The following is a 22759-nucleotide window of genomic DNA, read 5'->3' on the forward strand; positions in this document are numbered from 1 at the left end:
CTAAATAGATTAAATTAATATTATAATATCTATTTAAAAAATCACGAGCAACAGAGAAACACTAAGGGAAAACAGGCTATTGAAACATTCAAACAACTCTAATTTAAACTAGGTTCAAATGATGTAACTTAAATGTATAATACCTTCATCAGAAAATATGATTATTTAGTAATCTTTACTTTCATACAACTTTTATAAACATTACATTCTTAATTTATATGTAAATATTAATCCAAATCGTAATCGTTCTTTCGCAATTTTAATATAAACTACGATTTGCCTAACATTACAGGGGTGATGACTGTTTTGGCACATGGTTAGCTAAATCAAATTACTACTAGTACCTACTACTATTGCTACAAAGCTAAGAAAAGCATACTAACAAAATAGTAACAAGAATGAATACCCATCCAAGTATGGCGAACCATTAGTAGTTTCCCATTCTCGCAGGGACACTTCGGCATAGCCTCTTCTTTCTTCGGTCGGTCCGCCCAGCTGAAACTTAGGTCTAGATGCTACAGACTCTCTGAAACATTGAGAACAAACCAAAGTTCTCAAACTCAGGAACAGTACGAAAGCAGGACCAGCAATTGCATGAAAGTCCAGGACACCCACGAAATTTCTGTTCTTGTTCACGTCTAGAATCTCATGCACAGCATTCAAACCTATCCTTCCGACTATGGTTCAGCAGCCCTAGTGCAAAGTCCCTGAATTTGTAGATCCACAAAGAAACTAAGGTGATGGTATGTTCCTATCGCGCTGGTTCTACCTCGATTATCCAAATGGATTTTTTAATCCTAGAGACAGATCATCACACGAAACAGGCTTACCCAAATTAGAGACTGTGATAATCTGCTTTGGCCCTACCTACTTACACCTAACATTTACACCAGAAAGTATGCTACCTACCTACCTGACGCTATATGTTTAAAAAATGGTAAGAACATTCACACTAACACACTACACTCCACAGTTCCCACCTAGCTCCCTCGGGTGTAAAAGCCTACACTAGGGGGATCGTCAACCGACAATTCCATCACCCGCGCTTGGCACATTACAAATACACTCTAAGGTACGTACCACTTTCCTGAAATCGACTGACAAGGGCTAGAGACCATTGCGTGTATTCATAAAGTATAGGAAAAGTAATGCTGATTTATAATATAACAATTTTAATGGATTTATAATATAATTATTCGAATCAATTATTGTTATAATTAAAGATTTAGTGTACATATTTCATAAGATTTACTAAGTAATCATGGATAACAAAAGAATATGCACATGTGAACAAGACAAATATGATGAAAAATCGACGCAATTCTACAACCTAATCACACACAGAAACACAAAGTCGAAGATACGTCGTGCACGATACAATAACACAATACCAGTCGTTAAGAAATATTACTTATAAAACCTTACGAACTAGGCCATTGTGCCCCATCGCATCCGCGCACCCAAGTAACACCTGGGCACGTAAACGAGTTGGGAGCAATGGGTACGGGATTAGTACCTGCAAATCCTGAGCTACAAAATGTGATTAATATTAAGAATCAAACGATACATTATCACCTTTGATAAATTTCGATTGATTATTAATATCTTGCATATTCCATTGAATCGATTTAATTTCTACTTGAATAGATTAAACATTCTTTTTAATACAAAAAAACGTTTGACTCAAAAATCAAATTCTAAAGGAAAAAGACAATACTTTAATGCAATCAAAAACTTTAAGAATTTCAAAATTATTGTAAGTCAACTTCAGATGATTTCGTTGTTAGAGTAAAATTTCTACAAAACACGAAAGAACATATTGTTCATTCTTATTATTTGACAACAAAATCTGTCTGTCACGAAATGCTTTCTTGTACATAAAATGGAGCACACTTTCTTCTCTAATTCTTTCTTCGTCTAATAATTTGTACATACTATTGCACAGTATATTTATAATTTATACATTATAGTTTTAATTAAACAGAGTACTTATTTCATTTCAAAACGCGACGTACAAGAAAACCTCAGCCTAAACCAATAAATATACAGACACATATGTTGCTATTCACGAGTATAAAATCGTACTCGTGATCACAATGTTCACAAAACAATGTCAAAAATACAACCAGTCACCCATGCCGCTTCAGATCTTTGTATAATATTTATATAAAGCACATAAATACTCTTAATAATTAGAAATAAATATATATCAGTATGTATGATATGATTACACTAAAACTCATAAAGTTGTTGAACGGCTTACCTCTCGATGTCCATCAAATAAATGACGACCTTCCGTCCGTACGATGCAGTTCGTCAAGTGGTCCTTGTATAGGGAATACTGGCGATCGCTGTTTTCATTGTTTTGAAATTCCAGAGGCCACTAACCACTACATCTCGAATGTTTATAACACGACAGTTTTCAATGAATCTACATAAAAATAAAAGCAATAAAGTCATATAAAAGTCTAAAAACTAGTTATATATTTCGTTTCTGACGTATTTATTACTTTTCTAACTTTAATAATGTAGGAATTCGATCTCTCTTGTCTAAAAGACTTACTCGAATAATTCATGCATTACGAAGGTTTATTACAATGTACATAACATTTTCTTGTGTACAAATACAATAATATCTTATACGAATCCGAAGCACAGAAAAAGCTAACAAATCTTCCAATAATACGAAGAAAAATATTAGAAAACTTACCTTAGCAATGAGCTCTGCACTCCAGCGTAAATCCTTTCGAAGTGAGCTGCGCGCGCAACTTCGAGAATGCGCAGGATAGAACTTATACGTGACAAAATCTCAGATGGAAGCACCATTAAAGCCGACTGTATAAAGGAACATGTGAAAATTCGTTTAATTTGTACTTTGTCACTTAATTGCATATCAAATTACATGTATATTAATTATACACTAGTATGGAAAACTGTATTCAACAATAAAAATTGTGACTATTTGAATATTAAAGTACATGAATAATTTTTTAAACAAATGTTAATTGGTACACTTATCAAAATTACAATAGATTTTTTGTTAAATATGTAATGACATAGTGAAATTAAAATCGCTTACTTCTAAAAAGAGTCAGAAACTGCCAAAAATAGGGTTAAACATGTTTGACACAACGCAAAATGCACACGCTCAACTTATCCTCGAAACTGCACGAAGCGAATCACATCGCGCGAAATTTGAATACGTAACCACTGCGCATTGAAATCGCGTCGGGGGTATCAAAGCAATACGTTGATAGGCTATCTTTAAACTTAAAAGAAATATAGCAGTTCAACACTATTCTTTAAGTGTACATACAAACTGAATATTAATATATTTCTGATATATTACATGTGTATGTTATACGTGATTTTTGAATAAACAGTTTTTGTATTAAAAAGAATTTCTAGTATATTCAAGTAGAAGTCAAATCGATTCAATGGAATATGCAAGATATTAATAATCGATCGCAAATTATCAAAAACGATAATATATCGTTCGATTATTGATATTAATTACATTTTATAGCTCAGGATTTGCAGGTACTAATCCCGTACTCATTGCTTCCAACTCATTCACGTGCTCAGGTGTTACTTGGGTGCGCGGACGCGATGGGGTACGATGACCTAGTTCGTAAGGTTTTATAATTAATATTTCTTAGCGACTGGCATTATGTTAGTGTATCGTGCACGATGTATCTTCCACTTTGTGTTTGTGTGTGTGATTAGGTTGTAGAATTGCGTCGATTTTTCATCATATTTGTCTTGTTCACATGTGCATATTCTTTTGCTATCCATGATTACTTAGTAAATCATATGAAATATGAGCACTAAATCTTTAATTATAACAATAATTGATTCGAATAATTATATTATAAATCCATTAAAATTGTTATATTATAAATCAGCATTACTTTTCCTGTACTTTATGAATACACGCAATGGTCTCTAGCCCTTGTCAGTCGATTTCAGGAAAATGGTACGTACCTCAGAGTGTGTTTGTAGTGTGCCAAGCGCGGGTGATGGAATCGTCGGTTGACGATCTTTCTAGTGTAGGCTTTCACACCCGAGGGTGATAGGTGAGAACTGTAGAGTGTGGTGTATTAGTGTGAATGTTCTTACCATTTTTTAAACATATAGCGTTAGGTAGGCAGGTAGCATACCTTCTGGTGTAAATGTTAAGTGTAAGTAGGTAGGGCCGAAGCAGATCATCACAGTCTCTAATTTGGGTAGGCCTGTTCAAATAAAGTAACGTTCAAATAAAAATTAAGAGTAAAGTGAATTTGTAAAGAATATATAATTTTATTAGAATGAAAGCTTACTTGAATAATGTGCAACCTCGACGTAAATACACTTATAACAACTTGTAAAAAATTATATGATAGAATCTGATCTACTTTATACATTTTATCGGAAAGTTTTTGTTATGAAAGAATGTGCTAACACAATAATTGAGTTTGATAGTGGTTAACATTCTCATTTTACATCATCATTAAGAAGTTCAGTATTTTACATAAATATGAAGAGCTATTACGTGATTTACAACAAGTCTATTTTTCTATATGTCTGGTCTACTTGGGTTCAACAACATTCGTACATATATGGTTTCGAAGAAGCCTCTACGAACCCTTTGAGTGTCAGTTCACATGTAACCGCGATTCAACAGGGTCACTCCATTACGGTCGCCTTATATTGTTCACTTTGTGGAAAGAAATTTAAAAAGAGAACAGCGTTGTGTTAAAGAAATCAGGATGATACGAGGTAAGAGTCGTATCTGTACCGACTTCCCCCTATTTCTAATAAAAATATTTATAGCTTGCGTGACAGTGTATAGGATAACAGTGTGACACATTTCTCACGATCAGTTGAGGAACATAATTTTATTACTTTCTATTTAATTTATTGCACTGCTCGAAGGAGCTAAGTGAAAATCTCAAATAATTGTGTAATTTGTAATTATCTTATGTTTTGTAATTTTTAAGAACTTATTAAATTAAATGCTTAGTTAAGTGCTTCTTAATCCTCTGCATGTGATTTACGTTAGCGCACTGTATAACAAACAATTTTTGATTGTTTTAAATCGTGAATTTTATTTAGATGAATCGTGTAATGCAGTAAGTTTTTTATTGTGATATTTTTAATCAATAATTACAATTTTATTTAATGGTCTTCTTTTACTTTATGACTCCTTCGCAAATACTATTCTTATAAAAATATTTTCCTATATTTTTTAAAGTAAAGTACCATATCAAATTATGTATTTTTCTCGTGACCTAGATTTCAGATGATGTTCCTGGTACCTACATAAATATGTATATTCCCACATAATAAGTAGTGCAGTCTAGTTTTAAGTCAGACACGATTAGCAGCATAATTTGAAAGGCAACAGTCTTGTTGAAAGATTAAAATAAGTTTTTGTAGAGAGAACATTTTATTTTCCAACGAAAGTGACGTTAAAATCATAAAGTTTCTCTGCGATTGAATAGAAATTGAATTATGTATTTAGCACATGGTATTCTACTTATTTGTTTAAAGTTGTACGACTAACTATAATATAATTCTACGTAATAATATATTATTTTATTTGAACAGTCATGATTCCTAGATTTTTTAATAGCATGGTCATTATAACACTGTTTATGGTGTTATATTAAGAAGACGATTGTTACAGAATCATATATTTTCTTAAATTACATTACAAAATTAGTGAATGTTTAAAGTTAAAAGCCAATATCATTTTTAGTTAATCTAAGTAGTGATTATTATTAAGTTAATCCTTTTAGGTGATTATTATTAAGTTAATCTTTTTAGGTGATTATTATTAAGTTAATCTTTTTAGGAATCGTTATGTTCTTCGTTGTGTCGGAAACTGTAGGCCTTTCCGATTATATCCCTCGAGAGAATGCATCTACTAATAGTCATAATTATCTGACCACTGAAAGCTTTACCCTTTTTCATACGCCGAATGAAATGCAACGCGATGAAACTGAAATAATAGCAGACGTTTTGATCGGTGATATGAGGAACGATACGAATATTTCGCATCTAAAAACATACGTGGAGTCTACGGACTGGGCTCAACATTTTCCAAAGCTTCAGTTTCCAAATGTTAGCTCGAATACACAATACAAGGTGGCTAGCTTGCATTTAGACAAAGGAATATTTGTTTTTGACTTTTTGCGGAGCTTTTTGTCTGGCATTCAACCATATGATGTGTCTGCTGGTAATGTATATTTCTCATTTATGGACTTTTATTTAATCTGTATAATTTGTAATTGAGATGCATAAGTTTGATTCGAAATTAAAATTTTCATACTTAATCAACTCAGATCAATAATATAGAGTTATAAAGTTTATTAATTTATTCCAGCAATTTTTATTTTTTAATTCATATTCTGTCGGTTCAGTACGTCTAGCTGATTCTAGTTCAAAGTAGTTTAGTTGCTATCATATTTATCATACTTTCTATTTACAATAAATAGATTAATTTTATCATAGTATCAGATATAACGAATTTTAAATCCAATTCGTGACTATGATCACAAAAGAGACAAATATCTGTCAAATTGAAACAAGTAATTCAAATTATATCTTTACAAATATTTGTTATTTGAAGAATAAATTTTAATAATAAATTGAGAAAGTATGCTCTGAGTGCAATTTAATGCAATTTTAGTATTCAAATTGAGTAAATTTTTTATCGAAGTATTTATCTAGACTGGACATTTCCGAATAAACACAATTAAATTTATTTACTAAAGTTAGTATAACATTCTAAATGATATGTCTCAGAAAATATTATAATCTGATGGAATTATTCATACAAATTATAATTTTTTAGATTTGGTGATTGATGTAATGACAAATCGTATGAATACGTCAAAATTAATATCAGAAGTGAGTAATTTATATATAAGTTATAAAATAAAAAATAAAGCTAAAATAATATATAAGCATATATATTTATAGTGAAAATCATTTATTTTTAAGTACATCTTCTACAAATGTTACAGTCTCTACATTTAGAAGCTGTATTGTTAGCAGTGATTGGATTGTGTTGCATTTTATGTTGTGTAATACCTGGCACAGAACTTTGGCTTGCATGCCGCCCAATCAGAGAGGACTATAAACCCACACGACATCCTCGTACTCTAACATTCCTCCTCATTGTTTTCGTCTTTATTTTTGGGTATGAATTTAAATGTAGATTTACCGCCAAATTTAGGAGTTATGAACATGATCGAGATGTATTGTCTATATTAATCATTTTAGAAAAATATACATTTGCTTTGAAAGATAGCACTGAACTATTAAGTAATACATATTACCTACATAACTGTTATACACAATGAAAAGTTTCAATTTAATAGATAGTCTTACGAAATAAAAAGAGATATAACGCACGTTTGTTAAATATTTCGCATCATGTGCCAATTTTTATTAATATCATAATGTATAACAAAGTTTCTTTTGATCGATATTAATACTGATTGTGATGATTACAATGTTCTATATTTCAATGCAATTGACGAAACAAATGCAACTGTTTAGTAATTACACTTTATTCAACAAAGAAGTCCTTACTTCTTTAATTGTAAGAAAGTAATTTCGAATTTTTGAACTATGTTCTTGTAATCTATTATGGATATGGTATGTCTATACACTTTTTAATAGAAATCATCTGTATCATAAGTACAACTTTCTGTAATCTATTTTCAGAATCGGTATGATTACAATGACAATTTGCAATGAAATAGTATCTGCAAGTGTAGAGAAATTTCCTGTAACAATAGAAGCTGCGCTACAAGATTTACATGATTATCATAGTGTCACAACGTCACAGTTTCGAAAATGTCTTTCCAGGAGTTTGGATGTTGCCAGCGAGGCAATTCTTGTGGATCTTGACAGTAAGCGCAATTTTATTTGGATTGCCATGGAAACGAAACTGTAATTTAATTTTTTACATTTAGGTAGTTACTTGAATTTTATTATTTTATAACAATGATTTATCGAACATATCATGAATTTTGTTAGACACAAAAAGTTTAAGAATACTTTTATTTTTATTTTTAGTAATGATATTTAATATACGAAAACTAAAAAAAGTTGATCAAGTGATAAAGTCATAAAGTAATTATTGATGAGCACAAAATGTAATAAATTTGTTACTAAAATTATTAAAAAACCAATATATCTATTTTGAAATTCTTGTAACATAAATACCACTACTGCAAAGTTTTGATTATGGTTGGAATAATTTATAGCTCTTATATTATTTATACAGAGTAGAAGATACATAGCAAGGTCGTAATAACAGTAGGGGGTGAAGGTGGTAATCCACTTCATTGTTTGCATTCTGGAGGCAAGAAGTATGAGAGAGCTTCGGATTTACCATTGTATTTTATGTTAACAGTCGCAAAATTACAAATTTTGAATTCATTGTGTAAAATGTTCCCACTTAGTTTTCAAAATAAGAACAATGTACAGTTGTTCTAAAAGAACACTATTTAATGGTGTCAGTTAACATAACTTATTTTTAGAGTATTATCACCTTCACCAAATTAAATCATATATATTTAAATAAATAATATATTCATATATAAATATTAGATATAAAAATATATATAATTTTTATTTTCTTATAGATATAGAAGATTTATTAGGTAAACCTGTGCAAATAGAATTGTCTACTGAAACAGGCCTAGACGTTGCACTAGACACGCTTACAGACCTTGCAAACAGTAAGTGAATTGGAAATTTTAAATGTTTATAAAAATATTAGATTTTAGTCCGCGATTCATTCAAATATTTATAAATTGGAGCAAAATTTAACCCAATCCTTGCAATTACACTTTTTAACAGAACAGAATTAAATTTCAGCCAGTCAAGTATTATCTGCAAAAGTCGAGTCTTTGTTACTTGATGGTGAAAAAGCGCGTAGCCTGGGAAGATCGTTAAACATAGAAATCGAAGACTTACGTAGGAATCTAGAAAGTGCTTTGAAAGCATGTACAGGTCCAGATCGTTCCCTTTGTAACATTATTGACTCGTCTGGACTGCGATTAACTTTAGGGATGGAAGAGGTATCTATACATATTTATACCTAGACAATCTATTGGTTACCATAAAATCGAAAGGTTTACACGTAGAACTATCTTTAGAACTGTACTACATATTTATTTTGGAACACATTGTATTTTATTTAACCTACTCTTTTTTATTATATTGCAACCATGTTTTAAACACAAGGTTTGAATATTTCGGTTTTTCAGATTGTTAAAGATGATCGTTTATTAAGATTACGAGTCTCTAAACGAGAAAATTTAACAGAAACAGTTCGTCAAGCTCGAGGAGAATATCTCTACATTCCGCAACACGTCACTAGATACACTTTAGATATACGAAACCGTAAGTAGAAATAAGTAAAGCTTCGATTAAGCAATGAAATACAAATTAGAAGTTTTTATCTCTCCTTACAATAGAGTAGATATCATTTATTATAAAAAAAATTATTTTTAATTTCGCTTCTTTGCATGTTACATACTAAACCATTCATTTCTATCTTTTTTTTCATCAATTTTTGAACCTGTACATTTCATACTCTATCGTACCAAAAATTGCTATCTTTCTTTGGGTTTAATTATAGGTACATTTATTTGCTTCAATTGTAGGTATTTAATTAGTATTATTTAATGTCATATTTCTATCACAACATTAATGTCTGTTTAACAAATAAATGTGAAAGCAATGGTAGTATCAATTTCAGTTAATGAGTTTCTGATGAATTTACAATCGAGTGTATATTATTCATTACGAAGGATATTTAACGTAAAACCATTGACATTAATTGCTAATGTAACGTAAAGTTAGTGTAATTAATTATTAGTTAAATATCTACATATATAACGAAACGCTCTGTAATTAATAATACATATTGATAATAAAAACTTTGTTTGAAATTTACGCATAATATACATATTAAGTATGAAACTGAAAGGCTAAGAGGTCGTCGTATCTATACATTAATTAGTAATTAATACTAGAAATAGAGTGTACATTTTTAGTTGATGTCTAACGTAAAAAGATTCCAATACAAAAAGGAGAAAAATAATACTTTTACAGAAATTCGTCGTGAAGTTAACAGAATGCGTGCCAGAATTTTTGACGAAGCTCGAAACATGGAAGTAAGCAACACTGAGCTCGTCAAAAAACTGGAAGTGGCGAGACGAATGATGGATTATGCAACACCATACATTGTTATTTTTGAACACATTAGATGGCTTGTAGGGATTGGTACGTAACGAATTTTGAATTCACGATATATTTGATATGTATCTAAGTAATTATGTTAAAGATGAAAGTACAGTAAGATCTCGATTCAAACTCTAACAAAAATTTAACAATAATCCGCTAAAAATAAAAAAAATTAATCATCAATAGAGTATTTCAATTTTTTAATTTTAATTTATAGTTCTAACATATTTAGGTACAGTTTAATCTGGAGAATAATCGAGCAAACAGCATTATCTCCATCTTTTTTCTTCACATCTTTAATACTATGTTGTTCCATATCGTAACTAAAAGGCTGGTTTGCTTTATTATAGCTAATTTTTGATAAAATGTCTTAATATTTATGTCGTATAAAGATTATAGTGAACAATTGTCATTAAAGCGCAAGAGTCATCTTGTATTAGCAGTTTACAATAAAGTCATGGCTTGTAGCTGTTGTAATAGAAGAAATGTAAGAATAAGCAAAAAGGGTATTTAAGGCGATTATTTATACTATACAGGTGGTGTCCTATGCATTTTGCCAATTTGGTTGCTATTACTTTGTGCACTGTGTTGTCGTTGTCGTAGCGAAGATAAAGTGCGACCTATTCTTTTATGGTACGTGCGCTAACATTAAGTGAATTTTTTTCATATATTGTTTTCGATGCACAGTTGTGTATTAAATAGCAGTGTTTCAAATACGTGTAACGTCATATACGTTTTAAGCTTTCAATCTTTTAGAAAGAACGCAGCCTATTATTTAATACGGTCAGTAGATAATCATTTCTTCTTACTTCTATAAAATAACTTCACTTTTTCATAACTCATATGTGTGTCTGTTTATAAATCAGATGAAAAGATTGTTAATGTAGATCAATTCTTATTTCGAAAGCCTTAGAATATTTTGTAATATAAATACAAGTGGCATTTACACAACATTATCATGTAGTTAAAAAATTAATTGTATATATCACTTTTCAGCACTGTCTTCATAACTTGCTTTATTTCGATCGCACTTTGGTCAATCTTCATCATGACTTTGGTACTATCGAGTCATACCGAAATGTTGGTCTGCCGTCCACTTCATGATCCGAATTATCATGTTATGGAAATTGTTTTGGAAACTCAAACATTCTTGGGGAGAAGACTAACTGTACCTTTAAAAGATATCCTCAAGTGGGTATATCTCTGAGTACCTTTTTCCTATTCATAGCTTTTATGATACACTTCCATCCACTAGTAGCGGATAAGCTTGGGCAAAGAACGAATTTACATATGCATTCATCAAATTTGTAAATAAAATCAATCTCTTGAGGCATAAATCTTGTGCTCAGCGTTTTATATAAGCTGTGAACAACAGTTATTACTAATGTTGTATCTAGTTTCGGATCCTTAATGCTAGAATTTTGAACTTTTATAATTTTTTATAATTTATTTATCTATATTAGCATTTATCTATATGCAGTAGAATTATTTCTATTACTGATCTAATTCGCTTTGTTTTCGTGTGGTTGATAAAAAATTGTACATTTATGCAGATGAACCATTTAACATTGAAAAATAAAATTTTTAAAGATGCGCTAAATACATGTCAAAGGAATGGCGAGGCTGTTAATAGTATGTAGTAATTACAATTAATTTAACTAAAACATTAATTGAAACTAAAAAATTACAGGAAATGTCGAGAAAACGAACCAGCCTATCCTGTTTATGGATTAGGAAATATGCAGAAAATAGAACAACTTACCGCATATTGGGCTTGGTCAGAGTTTGCAAAACTTGTTCTAAAGCTTAAAATTGAAGTGAAAAATTTAAAAATATTCACGCCAAGCTTACAGCAACAACTCCAAAATCTATTATATGCTTATGGACTGAATTTAACAGAACATAGGATTATGGTATTGTACTTTTATATTTAAATTATTTTAATGATTTCGTCGATTCTTCTTCTTGCCATATTTTCAAGTAATTTTATGCAGCAATTAAGCAGCAAGTACTACATAAATACACTTTTCCTAATTAACTTATTTTATCTGTAGTCTAATCTAGAAGTAATACGAAACAACAATGAAAAATATTTATAGTTCGAAAATTTACGAAATAAGATGTAATAGATGTTTATCATTGATACTAATATAAATATAGCAATTTTAGTTTTTGGAATTTATAACTTCAAGAAATATTTCATTATTTTTCTATCAGATTCAGGGACCAATTTTGAAAAAGGACATGGAGGCACTTTCAGATCAAGTGAATAGGGTATCTCGACAAATGGAAGATAGGTTGACAGCCAGAAGCTTGGAAACTATTTCGATAACTATGCAAGACTTAACTTCACGAAGGCTAAAACCATTAATGAAACTAAAGGATGATTTGATCTATAAACTTGCTGGCTTGGACTTGCAAATGCAACCACTTCAACGACAAGTTAATCAATCTATTTCCCATCTCAAGACTATCCAGTACTACATTGATAATCAAGGGGACAAAATTGCTCAGCTGGTATATGTTAATTTTACCTTTATTTTTTTAATAAAATTTTGAAATAACTGTTTACAATTACTTGAATCATAATTTTCGAACGTATGATGTTCAATTGATTTATAAAAACAGTATTAAAAGTTTTTAAAACCTGTATATTATCTACATTTAATTAAAGAAGTTTACTGAACACTTTGCAAATTAAAAGAATGCAATCTGAATGACATTACGCTTTACAGAAAACGAAGATTTATGTGGAAAGACTAGATAATTATTTGGATCAATGGAGATCTCATGTGTTAGCCGAAATGGGAAGTGGAGTAGCCAAATGTCGACCGCTTTGGGATGTTTTGGAGGGAGTTAGATATTTACTGTGTAGCCACTTCTTAGGTAATTTGGTACGTTCTACGTGTAAATTGCACTAAAATAGCTATGAATAGATCTTATTTTCCAAATGTATAACTTTTTACGATATATTCTTTTTATTAGAGTGGGTACTGGTTTGCTACACTTTTATGTCTACTACTTATGATAGCAAGTACTCCAATGGCCCACATTCTGTCGCTGGTATATAGAAAGGCAACACCTTTTCCAGACGATTCTACAGTTCAACCCATACGATCGTAAGTTTCAAAAGTTTTTATAATCTATACAGAGTACTTGACAATAGGTGTAAGGAAAGGTGGTTCTGTATTGTTAAAATAGGACAAAAATCAAGAATAAGTCAAACGTCAGACCAGGCATAGCGAAGTTAGTAGAGTTAGTCCCATATCAGAGACGTATTTTAGATATTTTCTTAACAACTAATAACTCGAAAATGAAGCCTGAAACATGGTTTCATGTATTTTTATTTTCATTTCACTTTAGCATGTAGCTTTAGAATTTTCGACACCTGTTGTCGAACATCCTCTACATTTTGATTATTTAACTAGTGTGCTTTTGATTTGTATGTGTAATATGATTATGTGTCGTTCAATGCTTGAGTTCTTCTACTTAAACACTCATTCTTCACTCCGCGTATTAGCTTGTGAACTGTTTTGACCTACAAACCTTCAAATGTAGATAGTATTGAACTTATTTCTGCCACATTTTTTATTTGTAAGATAAAATAATCACATCGCTGATTATTTACATTTATGATCTTGTTAAAATTTTTAATAGACACGTATTATAAATCTATGCAATTCAAATTCTTATAATTGTATTTATATCATTCTTAGAGAAAGCCCGCAAACTGCTGTTTCCGAAGACGAAACTTGGCAAACACCCGAGTAAGTAAATATTAAACAAATTGTCAAACTGTAAATAATTTTTTTAATATTACGTCCTCAGTTTTGCCTAATGTTACATATTTTTTTCTGGCTAACTATTGCTATTTAGTAACATCCATATCAAATTATTACTTAAATTCTTTACTATTCATTAACTCATATCAAGGTTTAGTCAATCGGAGTCTAAATACAGATTTTCAAGAATTAAAATTCAAAATTGAAAAACGTATGTAAAAAGACTTGGAAAATTTATAAATTGATTCTTTGGAAATTTGAAAGATTTAAACATTTTAGGAATTTTAAAAAGGGGGAGAATTTCAAAATTTAAAGTAATCTTACCTGATATACTAAAAGTTAATAGTCCAATGAACTCTGGAATTGATTATAGATTTATATTTTGGTAAATAAAAAAACTTTAATAGATAGAATATTTACAATAAAAATGATTTATTTGCAGACCTCCGCCACCTCCTCCTCAGGACGGATGGTAACAAAAATAAAGATATTGTAACCTAGGTATAGATATCAGGGTTCCATACATTGCATAGCTTTGCTATTGGAACATAACAAGAATTACAGTTCACTGCCAACGTAATTCATTCATAGAAAAGTAAACTATTGCTGAAACAATTCTGTTTGCGGTATAATATACGAAAGAACCACTATTTCGGATAATAATGATAAGAAGTCAAAGTTTAAAATACATCGAATTTGTGTACTGTTATATATTCAATGTTCATAAAAATTTTAGCATCCGTTTTATACATAAGGCTGTATTGAATTTTGCACCAATTTAACATTGGTTTTCAAATCAATTTCAATTATATGAAATGAATTTCTATATGACAATACTAATTATATCAATGTTAAAAGCTTTGATGTATGTTTTGATGTCCCTGAAACGTTTATTGGAAGTCAAAACAATGTAATTGAGTAAATTTGGTAGAATGCTCTCGTTTCACCTCGCATAATGTTTGGTGAGCGATCTCGAACCACGAAGCTTTATCTGGGAATTATCCTATTGCTTTTGGACACGCATTTAACAATAATTCACTTACGGTGACCAAAAGTTTGAAAAGTTGTCGCTTCTTCAAATTAACTCGCATGTTAACAGGCTTAAATATTTCGATCTAAAGCATTGCAAGTAATTCTCAGAATTAGTTATATAATCTTGATGCGTACTCTTGCAACAATTAACATAGGAAAACTTCTATGGTTTCCAAAAATACAATACCCAAACATTTATCAACTTTTTCAACTTCTGTGTACAAACTTGTTTTTAAAATATACTCGTTACCTTTCTATAAGCTGATAAACAATGTTAAATCATAGCAATCTATAGCAAAAAATTAATACGTGTTGATCTATTGATGACATTTAGAGCTAAAAAATTAGAAGTATTCAAAAACATCAAAATAAAAAAGGTGTTTCTCTGTATGTAATTATTATTGGAACATGTTCATGTAAATAGATAAATAAAAATGAAATAGATAAATAAAAATAGAAATTGCATAATTCTCAACAGGAACGAACCACAGTGTACATTTTATGAAAGGGACTAATTATAAACAAAAATTTGACTAAACGTAGAATTCTTCTCTTTTATATTTTTAAAAACAATTCTATTGTTTTGGTGTAGTACAAATAAACACAATATTTTCTTGAATAATATAAAATAAGCAAAGTGTTACACTATGGTGACATGAGAGGTAGTACTGGCTTCACCTAAGGTGTTATTAGCAATACAATAGTACTTTCCAACATGTTTCTGACCAAGTCGTGGTAATTGTAACCAAGAACTTCGTGTAAGTGCTTCCGCATCCATATTTATGTGAATTGTTGCTTCATGTTCTTTAGCTACAAATAAACCACACATTATTATTTTTATCAGCAAAGTAACCGTAATAATTATTTTCTTCATTCAACAAAAAAGTAGATAATCGATAAATGGAGTAAAGATAAAATAAATAAGGTAACTTTATATTAAATATTTAGGAAGAAGATAATACTAGTTTAGTAATTATTAAAAGCTTCTACAGTTTCGAAGTCAGTATAATTTTATTTAAATTAGAGATACGTAGACTTAACTTTGTTTTTTACAGAAAGGAAGATGTGTCAATAAAATTTCTAAATAATTGATATGGAATGACGCGAATGCAAACCTGGTAATTTTAAAACTTGTTTCCCATCCGCCGACTGAAATTCCCAAAAAATATCAGGAATTGGAAAGCCCTTTACTTCACAATTTAACGCTATGCGTTGACCAGAAGTTGTCAAAATATTTTCTAAAGGGGATACAATCCACGGACGACTCTCACAGGGTCCAAGATGCTGTAATTTCAAGGAGGATGGGCTTTTCAATCTCATTGATTGTTCGTGTAATGCACAGGGGGTTGTATACGTTTTGTTATTGCTGCCACACGCTGGGCTTTGTTCCATACAAACGCAAACACTTTGTGGCTCATCCTGTGTACAAATAAAGATCTGATATTAAGATATATTTATTAAAATGTTCAATTTGGGTAAACGACAATGTAAACGTGTATGAAAAATCATTTTAATTATATAGATTCAAATTTATTTATGATTAGTATTTTATAAGACTTGTTTAAAAATTTTGGAAAAAGAATTATGGAATGAAATGTTATATTTTTAGAATATAACATGCGTAGATGTTTCACGAATATAACGTTCATCATTCCATCACAACTCCTATAGCTACTTAGCTAAATAACTACTCCCTTGATCTTTAAACTATATGACAATTAAATTTATCTAAAATTTGTTTAAATTTGAAATTTGTTCTAAAATTTGAACGTCACAAGAAAAATTGTTAAAAATTCTAATTTGTAAATTAAATGATTTTGAAGAAGAAACACAATAAAATAATAATGTCGGTTTTTATATAACTAATCCTTGAAAGATTAAAATAAAAATTGTGAAAGTTGTTTCATCTTTCACGTTGGATAAAAATCTTGATATTTATTTTATCCTGTAGCGTAAGCCCTTAAATTTTCTTCTACCTGTTGCAGAGTACTCTGCATAATTAACCCAAATTCTAATGCAATTTCAATATGTATGAGATAATAAACGAATGAATATGTATGAAGATTCAAACGAAAACTTTTTCTTCAGCTATTACTATTGCATTCAAATTTTCATTTCGATAAAGTCTTATCGTTGACATAACTATTACTTGAACTATGTAATACTAAATGGAAATGTAATAGGTGATAAGATATGCAACACTAATTTCTTTTCAATATACCTGCTCCTCAAGATCAGATCGTAATTTACATAAATAGTTTCTTGCACAGAATCCATGATTGCGGCTTTTCACAGATATTTCGGAAATGCTAGAATTCCAGCATGGTTCGCCGTCCAATCGAGCGCATAAACCTTTTTTGCAACACTCGCAAGGATCGGGAACTGAACCCAATAAACATTTTCCAGGATCTTCTGGACATCTACTTTTTAAATGAAGGTTCAGTTATTATTGAAACAACCAGAATTATTGAACGTAGGTACTATGCTATACAATAAACAGAAATCAAATTTGTTTCACTCAAAATTAAATTCGAAATATTTTATACCAAATTAGAGTTTCAAAAATGATCATTAAAGCGACAACATAGAATTTTTTTTCTTATAGGGTAAGTATAAGCATATGATATAATCTAAAATGTTTTGAAATTATTTAAAGAGATATATTTTACTAATTCTAAATAAATATTTTTAAAACATTTGTATATCAGAAAAATGGAACTTACTTAAGATAATTTTAACAAAATATTTACGTCGTTTATGCTATATAGGTATTACATAGAAGTTTCGAAATCAGTTAAAGGAGTAATTTAAAAATTATGGTTTATGTATAATTCAATAAAGTGAACAAATTGAACAATAAACTATTTGCAATATAAGTTACAATTTTTACAAAATAAATGTGTAGATAAAACATGTTAATATTTATCAGACACAAACTAAACCAAAGTTAATCAAAATACAATTACATTATAATTTTTCTGATAAGAATTTGAATATAGCTATAATATTTTCAAAAATTCTCTCTCATCTTTACAATTTTTAATATTACCTGTAATTACCACACTCGATACACCCATCTATTTGTTCCTTTTTCGTAGAACCTTTGCTCTCGCTACTTCCAACATATGCAGAGACATCATGCCAAAGTAGTATACCGAAATACACTAACAGCTTCAATGATAACGATAATGAAGAAAGTGTCCTTCGACGCACCATCTCGCTGACTGAGGGTAGATGAAACTGTTACCGTTGTTAGAGTCTGCTAAGGAGGAGGGAGAAGAGATATTCTCTTTGCTTCATGTAGTACACACTAAGAATTACTGTTCACCGAGATAAAAAAAATAAACGGTCACTTTTTCGAAATATAAATTAAGTTCATACACATAACATATTTTAACAAACTATTGTACAAGACGTCAGATCCGATTTTATCATTTGAAATATTCTTCTTATTTTTAGAATAAATGGGGTTGTTAAAACGTCAATAAATAAAGCATAGAAAAATGTGCAATATTATGATTACCCTAATAATGCATCATTTTTAAATATTTTATAGCAACTTTTAAAAAGAGATAAACGACTTTTCGAGTTTAGAAATTATAAATATTTTTGTCAACATCATCTCGAATAAAACTATTTGACAGTGTAAAAGAAATTTGGCTAAAATATTGAAAGTATAAAGTTTCAATTTTATTTATTATTATTTAACTATATTTTATGTGTAGGATTTTATAAATTTATTAATCGCAGAATTTTTAGAATAAAAATAATTTTATCTTACTACTTGTCTTTTCCTTGATTTGTGCTTGTACCATTATATTTAAAGAAAGTTTGAATTGCAAACTGTTTCCTCTAAAACTGCAAAGAAACAAGGAGAAGCAGGACAATTAAATATGAAGACCGCAATTTTATTTCTTACGCGTGTAGAACTCTTAAAATTACTGCCGCGCTTTAAAACGTTTAACGTTCATGACGGGACATTTCCAAAGGCGGCCATCGCATAAATAGTACAACGACACTAACGTCTCGCGACAATCAGTTAAGTACTTAGCCGATCAACTAGTTGAGGTATCATTACTCGTACGACTCCGTGTCCTTCCCACGCAAAATACAAATGTGTTTATGCTATAGAGACTCTCCTACGCATTCCTATTCACTTCACATCAAGTGAATTTAATTTTGTTCTTCCTTATAATCTGTCCGCCATAAAAAGACGAATTGTAACGTGCATAAAATTGATTAAAAAAGTTTTTCTCTAAAAACGGAGTAATCAAGAATATTACTGCAAAACAGTTAGGTGTGTATTATTTATGTATCACAGATTGAGTAAACACAGACAGAACCCTTTAAATGCAGAAGCGCTAAGTGAAATAGGTCAGTTTAAACTCAGACGTTCAGTTTTACGTATACAAGAACTTTTCACTTTCCCTATTAAAACATAATTTTTCGATGTACAGGTATTATATAAAAACTGAATCATAAATTCTTTTTGAACTCTCAAATTATCATATTTTCGCATTATTATCTTATTACGTAATTCTGACTCTTCTAGGAGGAAATATTTTTGTATATAAGAATTTATTAAACGAAATAAGTAGTGATCTCTAATATAGGTAGATGCATTAAATACTATTAAGTTGGTGCATATGAAATTTAACTGTCAAAAATTTTAGAGAGTAAGTCTAGGTACCAAAACAAAACAAAAATGAAGAATAACAAAATTATGCCTGAGGCTTCGGTTTAGAGTTATTAAATGTTGCGAAAATGATTTAAATTGGCAGAGTAGGTGTCTGAATTAGGACTTATTCTACACATTGCTAGTGTGCATCAGCCACGTCAGACACAGCGATGTCAGTAGAATAAGGTCCAGACACATTTCACATGTATTTTAGGAGTTTTCTGAACAATTAATAATTCGGATATGAAGTTTCAAAATAAATTGGTCATTCTTCATTTGCCTCTTGTTTTAGTATGTAGAATTATTTTTTAAAATTTTTAACGCTTGTTGTAGAACACCCTGTATATATGTACTTACTTCAGATAAGTAACTTTAATACTTGAAAATTATTTATACAATTTAGATAAAAAAAAAAGCGGCTAAGTTGATATTCCAAATTTGATGGGAGACATAGTATCTGGAAACGAAAAATTATAGTATGGTGTATAAAAATTATACATACATATTAACATGCAAGATTACAATTTTTAATTTTTCCGATGTAATTCTATGTTATTCTTCAGTAGAAATTTGGTACAGCAACTCTTGATTTTACTTTTTATTCAAAGCAGATTAATTTGAAATTCCCCCTACAAGTAAGAATTTTTGATAAAGAAAAACACATTCACATATCTTTCAACATTTCTCGCTCTCACACACAAACGTACAGAGTAGAAACAATATATAAATCATTATGTAATAAAAATATTCTTTGATATTTTTTCTAAACATTTTATTTGTTACATGTTCCATCATTACTTTCGTTTCACAATATAGCAATTAAACCTTTTAAGTAATGTATATATGTGTGTTCAATTCGTAATATTTTATCATCGGCTTGAATATCTCAAGCAAACTTTACTGAAAGAATGTGATTGGTAAACAGATAAGCCAGAAGACAGTCCAAGAGCGGTAAAAATAAGTAATATAAAGGAAATTAGAGCCGTTGGTCCAGGAACGAGACTGGAATAACCGATATTTCCAATATAAGAGAAGAAATTACAACGTATGCAGTTGTTGTCCCATGTATCTGAGCACGTCTGCACACAAGGTCTTGATGTTTCCTCGATTCTATCGTTGATATTTATTAAATTCATCGTCAAGTCAGTCCTTTAAACGAAACAATCAAAAATAATATTAATTACACTGACATTTCACAAACAAGGTGTATACAAATATTTAAATAAGCGAGTACAAGATGATTTTTTTATTAAAAAAGATAAATCGAAAATTCGAAATAAATTTTATTTTAAGGGGTTTCGTATTCGAGAAATACATATATCTTGAAGTTCCATTAAATTTGCATGCGTTTATAGTATCAAACAATTAATTGCTTTTTGAAAAATAATCTAAATAAATAGTACGTGATCAATGTGATGCGTTCACGGCATGCAGTTGGTGATGGCTGCACGTACGCAGATATAAAATTGAGAGGGTGGGGGTTAATTCGTAACTACACAACAAGAATAAAAATTGAAATCATAACGATGAATCAAGACGGTTGATCATGAATGACTGATATTTATCCAACAAACATTGAAAGCTATCTATAGGAGTTTAATCTTAAACTACAGTTTAACGAATTTTATTGTACAGAAATTTAAAGATATTATTTTTTAGTTTAACTAATTACTTTTCAACAATAATATTAGGAAAGAAATACAAATAGCTGCAACTATAATATGTAGATTTAGTTATTCTTGCTACTATGTACTATGCTTGCTAGATGGTGTATACTACATGCTACGTTAATCTGATTTAGTACGTGCATCTGAAACTTTAGAATTTATTCTAAAGTGTTTTATCAGATTGATGATACATTTTGGTGCTTGTAGAAACCAGAATCTATTGAGCTGAGGGCACAAACAGCATGTTTGCCCAAATTCAAATGGCCGCTCATAAACACTTCTTCAGCCGAGAAAAACGTAAAAGACAACCCCCCTTTTTTACAATATTGCTCACCCGTTTTTTTTTAATTAGAAACAAATGAAAATTTTTAACTTATCTGTCATTTTAAAGCAATTCTCATTTTTTGCATCTTTAATCAAATCAATTTCTCTTTCATTTATATATTTATTTTTTTACTTTTTTAAACAGCTGTAGCATTTTTTAACGCGAATAACGTCTTTTACGACTCAGTTTTAGCGACAAACAAACACAAAAAATCAGAAACAAAATAGCAAAGTAACTAAACAATATAGTGGGGGGGTTACCTCGAATGGCCTTGAACAACCAGTTGAATTTGCACCTACAATAATTGATGTATATGCGCCCCATGTAAACATAATATGGCTCGTAGAGATGGGCAATGTTGCGTACAAGGCTCCATCTATCGACAGCCCCGCAATACGATCCTAAAAATTTAGGTATCCTACTATGAGAAAAACTATTTATTACGCTACAATTATAAAAAAGAAAAGAAATTATTCGAACAAGAATGACTTCAGTACACTATTTCGTAGTAAAATTCGTACTCTTTTTATTTTTTTATGATATAATCATCACTTAAACAGATGTCATTTTATAATTTACTTCTGCACACAAATATAATAATTTATGGTCAGTTATACGATGGTTATAAAATTAACATGCTCTGTACAGAATACCCTGATTAAAGGTTCAATTTGACCCCAAATAAAAGTCCATAAAATATTCCCTCCCTCTTCTTCGTTTATTTACACAATACAGTTTAAAGTTTTCTGATTTTAAACATTTTTAAACGTACACGTAATTAGAACAGTTTAATAAATTCTGGAAATTAATTATGTTCTCTACATTAGTGAAAATAGTCTAGAAATCTGAGTAATGTAATAGTTTTACTTGCGTGAAGAAATAATGAATCCGTCAAGAGTCTGAAAGTCTGTCTCATTTATTTTCAATGAATTTTCTTCCTCCCACGATTTGACTATAAAATCCAGTCAAATTAAAAAAGTTTGAATGTTAAGTTTATGTAAATATTTGCGAATAATTCTAATTT

At 30.0% G+C, this 22759-nt stretch overlaps 2 protein-coding genes across 2 annotated transcripts; one reads left to right on the forward strand and one right to left on the reverse strand.

The window, feature by feature from the left end:
- The first annotated feature begins 4748 nt into the window (after positions 1-4748).
- Positions 4749-14670, forward strand: Prom (prominin). Its single transcript, XM_076389818.1, has 17 exons — positions 4749-4758; positions 5837-6220; positions 6839-6894; positions 7011-7186; positions 7717-7904; positions 8643-8738; positions 8878-9080; positions 9270-9405; positions 10120-10290; positions 10788-10884; positions 11248-11442; positions 11942-12164; positions 12469-12768; positions 12987-13145; positions 13237-13370; positions 13968-14018; positions 14476-14670. The coding sequence occupies exons 1-17, from the start codon at positions 4749-4751 to the stop codon at positions 14507-14509; spliced, it is 2613 nt and encodes an 870-aa protein (XP_076245933.1). The 3' UTR covers positions 14510-14670.
- Positions 14671-15605: 935 nt separating this feature from the next.
- LOC143185789 (insulin-like growth factor-binding protein-related protein 1) lies at positions 15606-18281 on the reverse strand. The gene is made up of 4 exons (XM_076389042.1): positions 18115-18281; positions 17287-17485; positions 16181-16484; positions 15606-15875 (listed from the first exon to the last, which is right to left on the reverse strand). Exons 1-4 carry the CDS (start codon positions 18279-18281, stop codon positions 15706-15708), a joined length of 840 nt encoding a protein of 279 aa, XP_076245157.1. The 3' UTR covers positions 15606-15705.
- Between the last annotated feature and the right edge of the window lie 4478 nt (positions 18282-22759).

Source organism: Calliopsis andreniformis, chromosome 12, assembly GCF_051401765.1.
Source record: "Calliopsis andreniformis isolate RMS-2024a chromosome 12, iyCalAndr_principal, whole genome shotgun sequence".
Taxonomy (NCBI): Eukaryota; Metazoa; Arthropoda; class Insecta; order Hymenoptera; family Andrenidae; genus Calliopsis; species Calliopsis andreniformis.

Coding starts and splice junctions, on each gene's coding strand:
- Prom (XM_076389818.1), top strand. Junction 7,905..8,642: donor AATTCTTGTGGATCTTGACA/GTAAGCGCAATT, acceptor ATTTTCTTATAG/ATATAGAAGATTTATTAGGT. Junction 13,371..13,967: donor ACAGTTCAACCCATACGATC/GTAAGTTTCAAA, acceptor TATCATTCTTAG/AGAAAGCCCGCAAACTGCTG.
- LOC143185789 (XM_076389042.1), bottom strand. CDS start 18,281: ATGGTGCGTCGAAGGACACTTTCTTCATTATCGTTATCATTGAAGCTG. Junction 16,485..17,286: donor GATCTGATCTTGAGGAGCAG/GTATATTGAAAA, acceptor ATTTGTACACAG/GATGAGCCACAAAGTGTTTG. Junction 15,876..16,180: donor ACAAGTTTTAAAATTACCAG/GTTTGCATTCGC, acceptor GTTTATTTGTAG/CTAAAGAACATGAAGCAACA.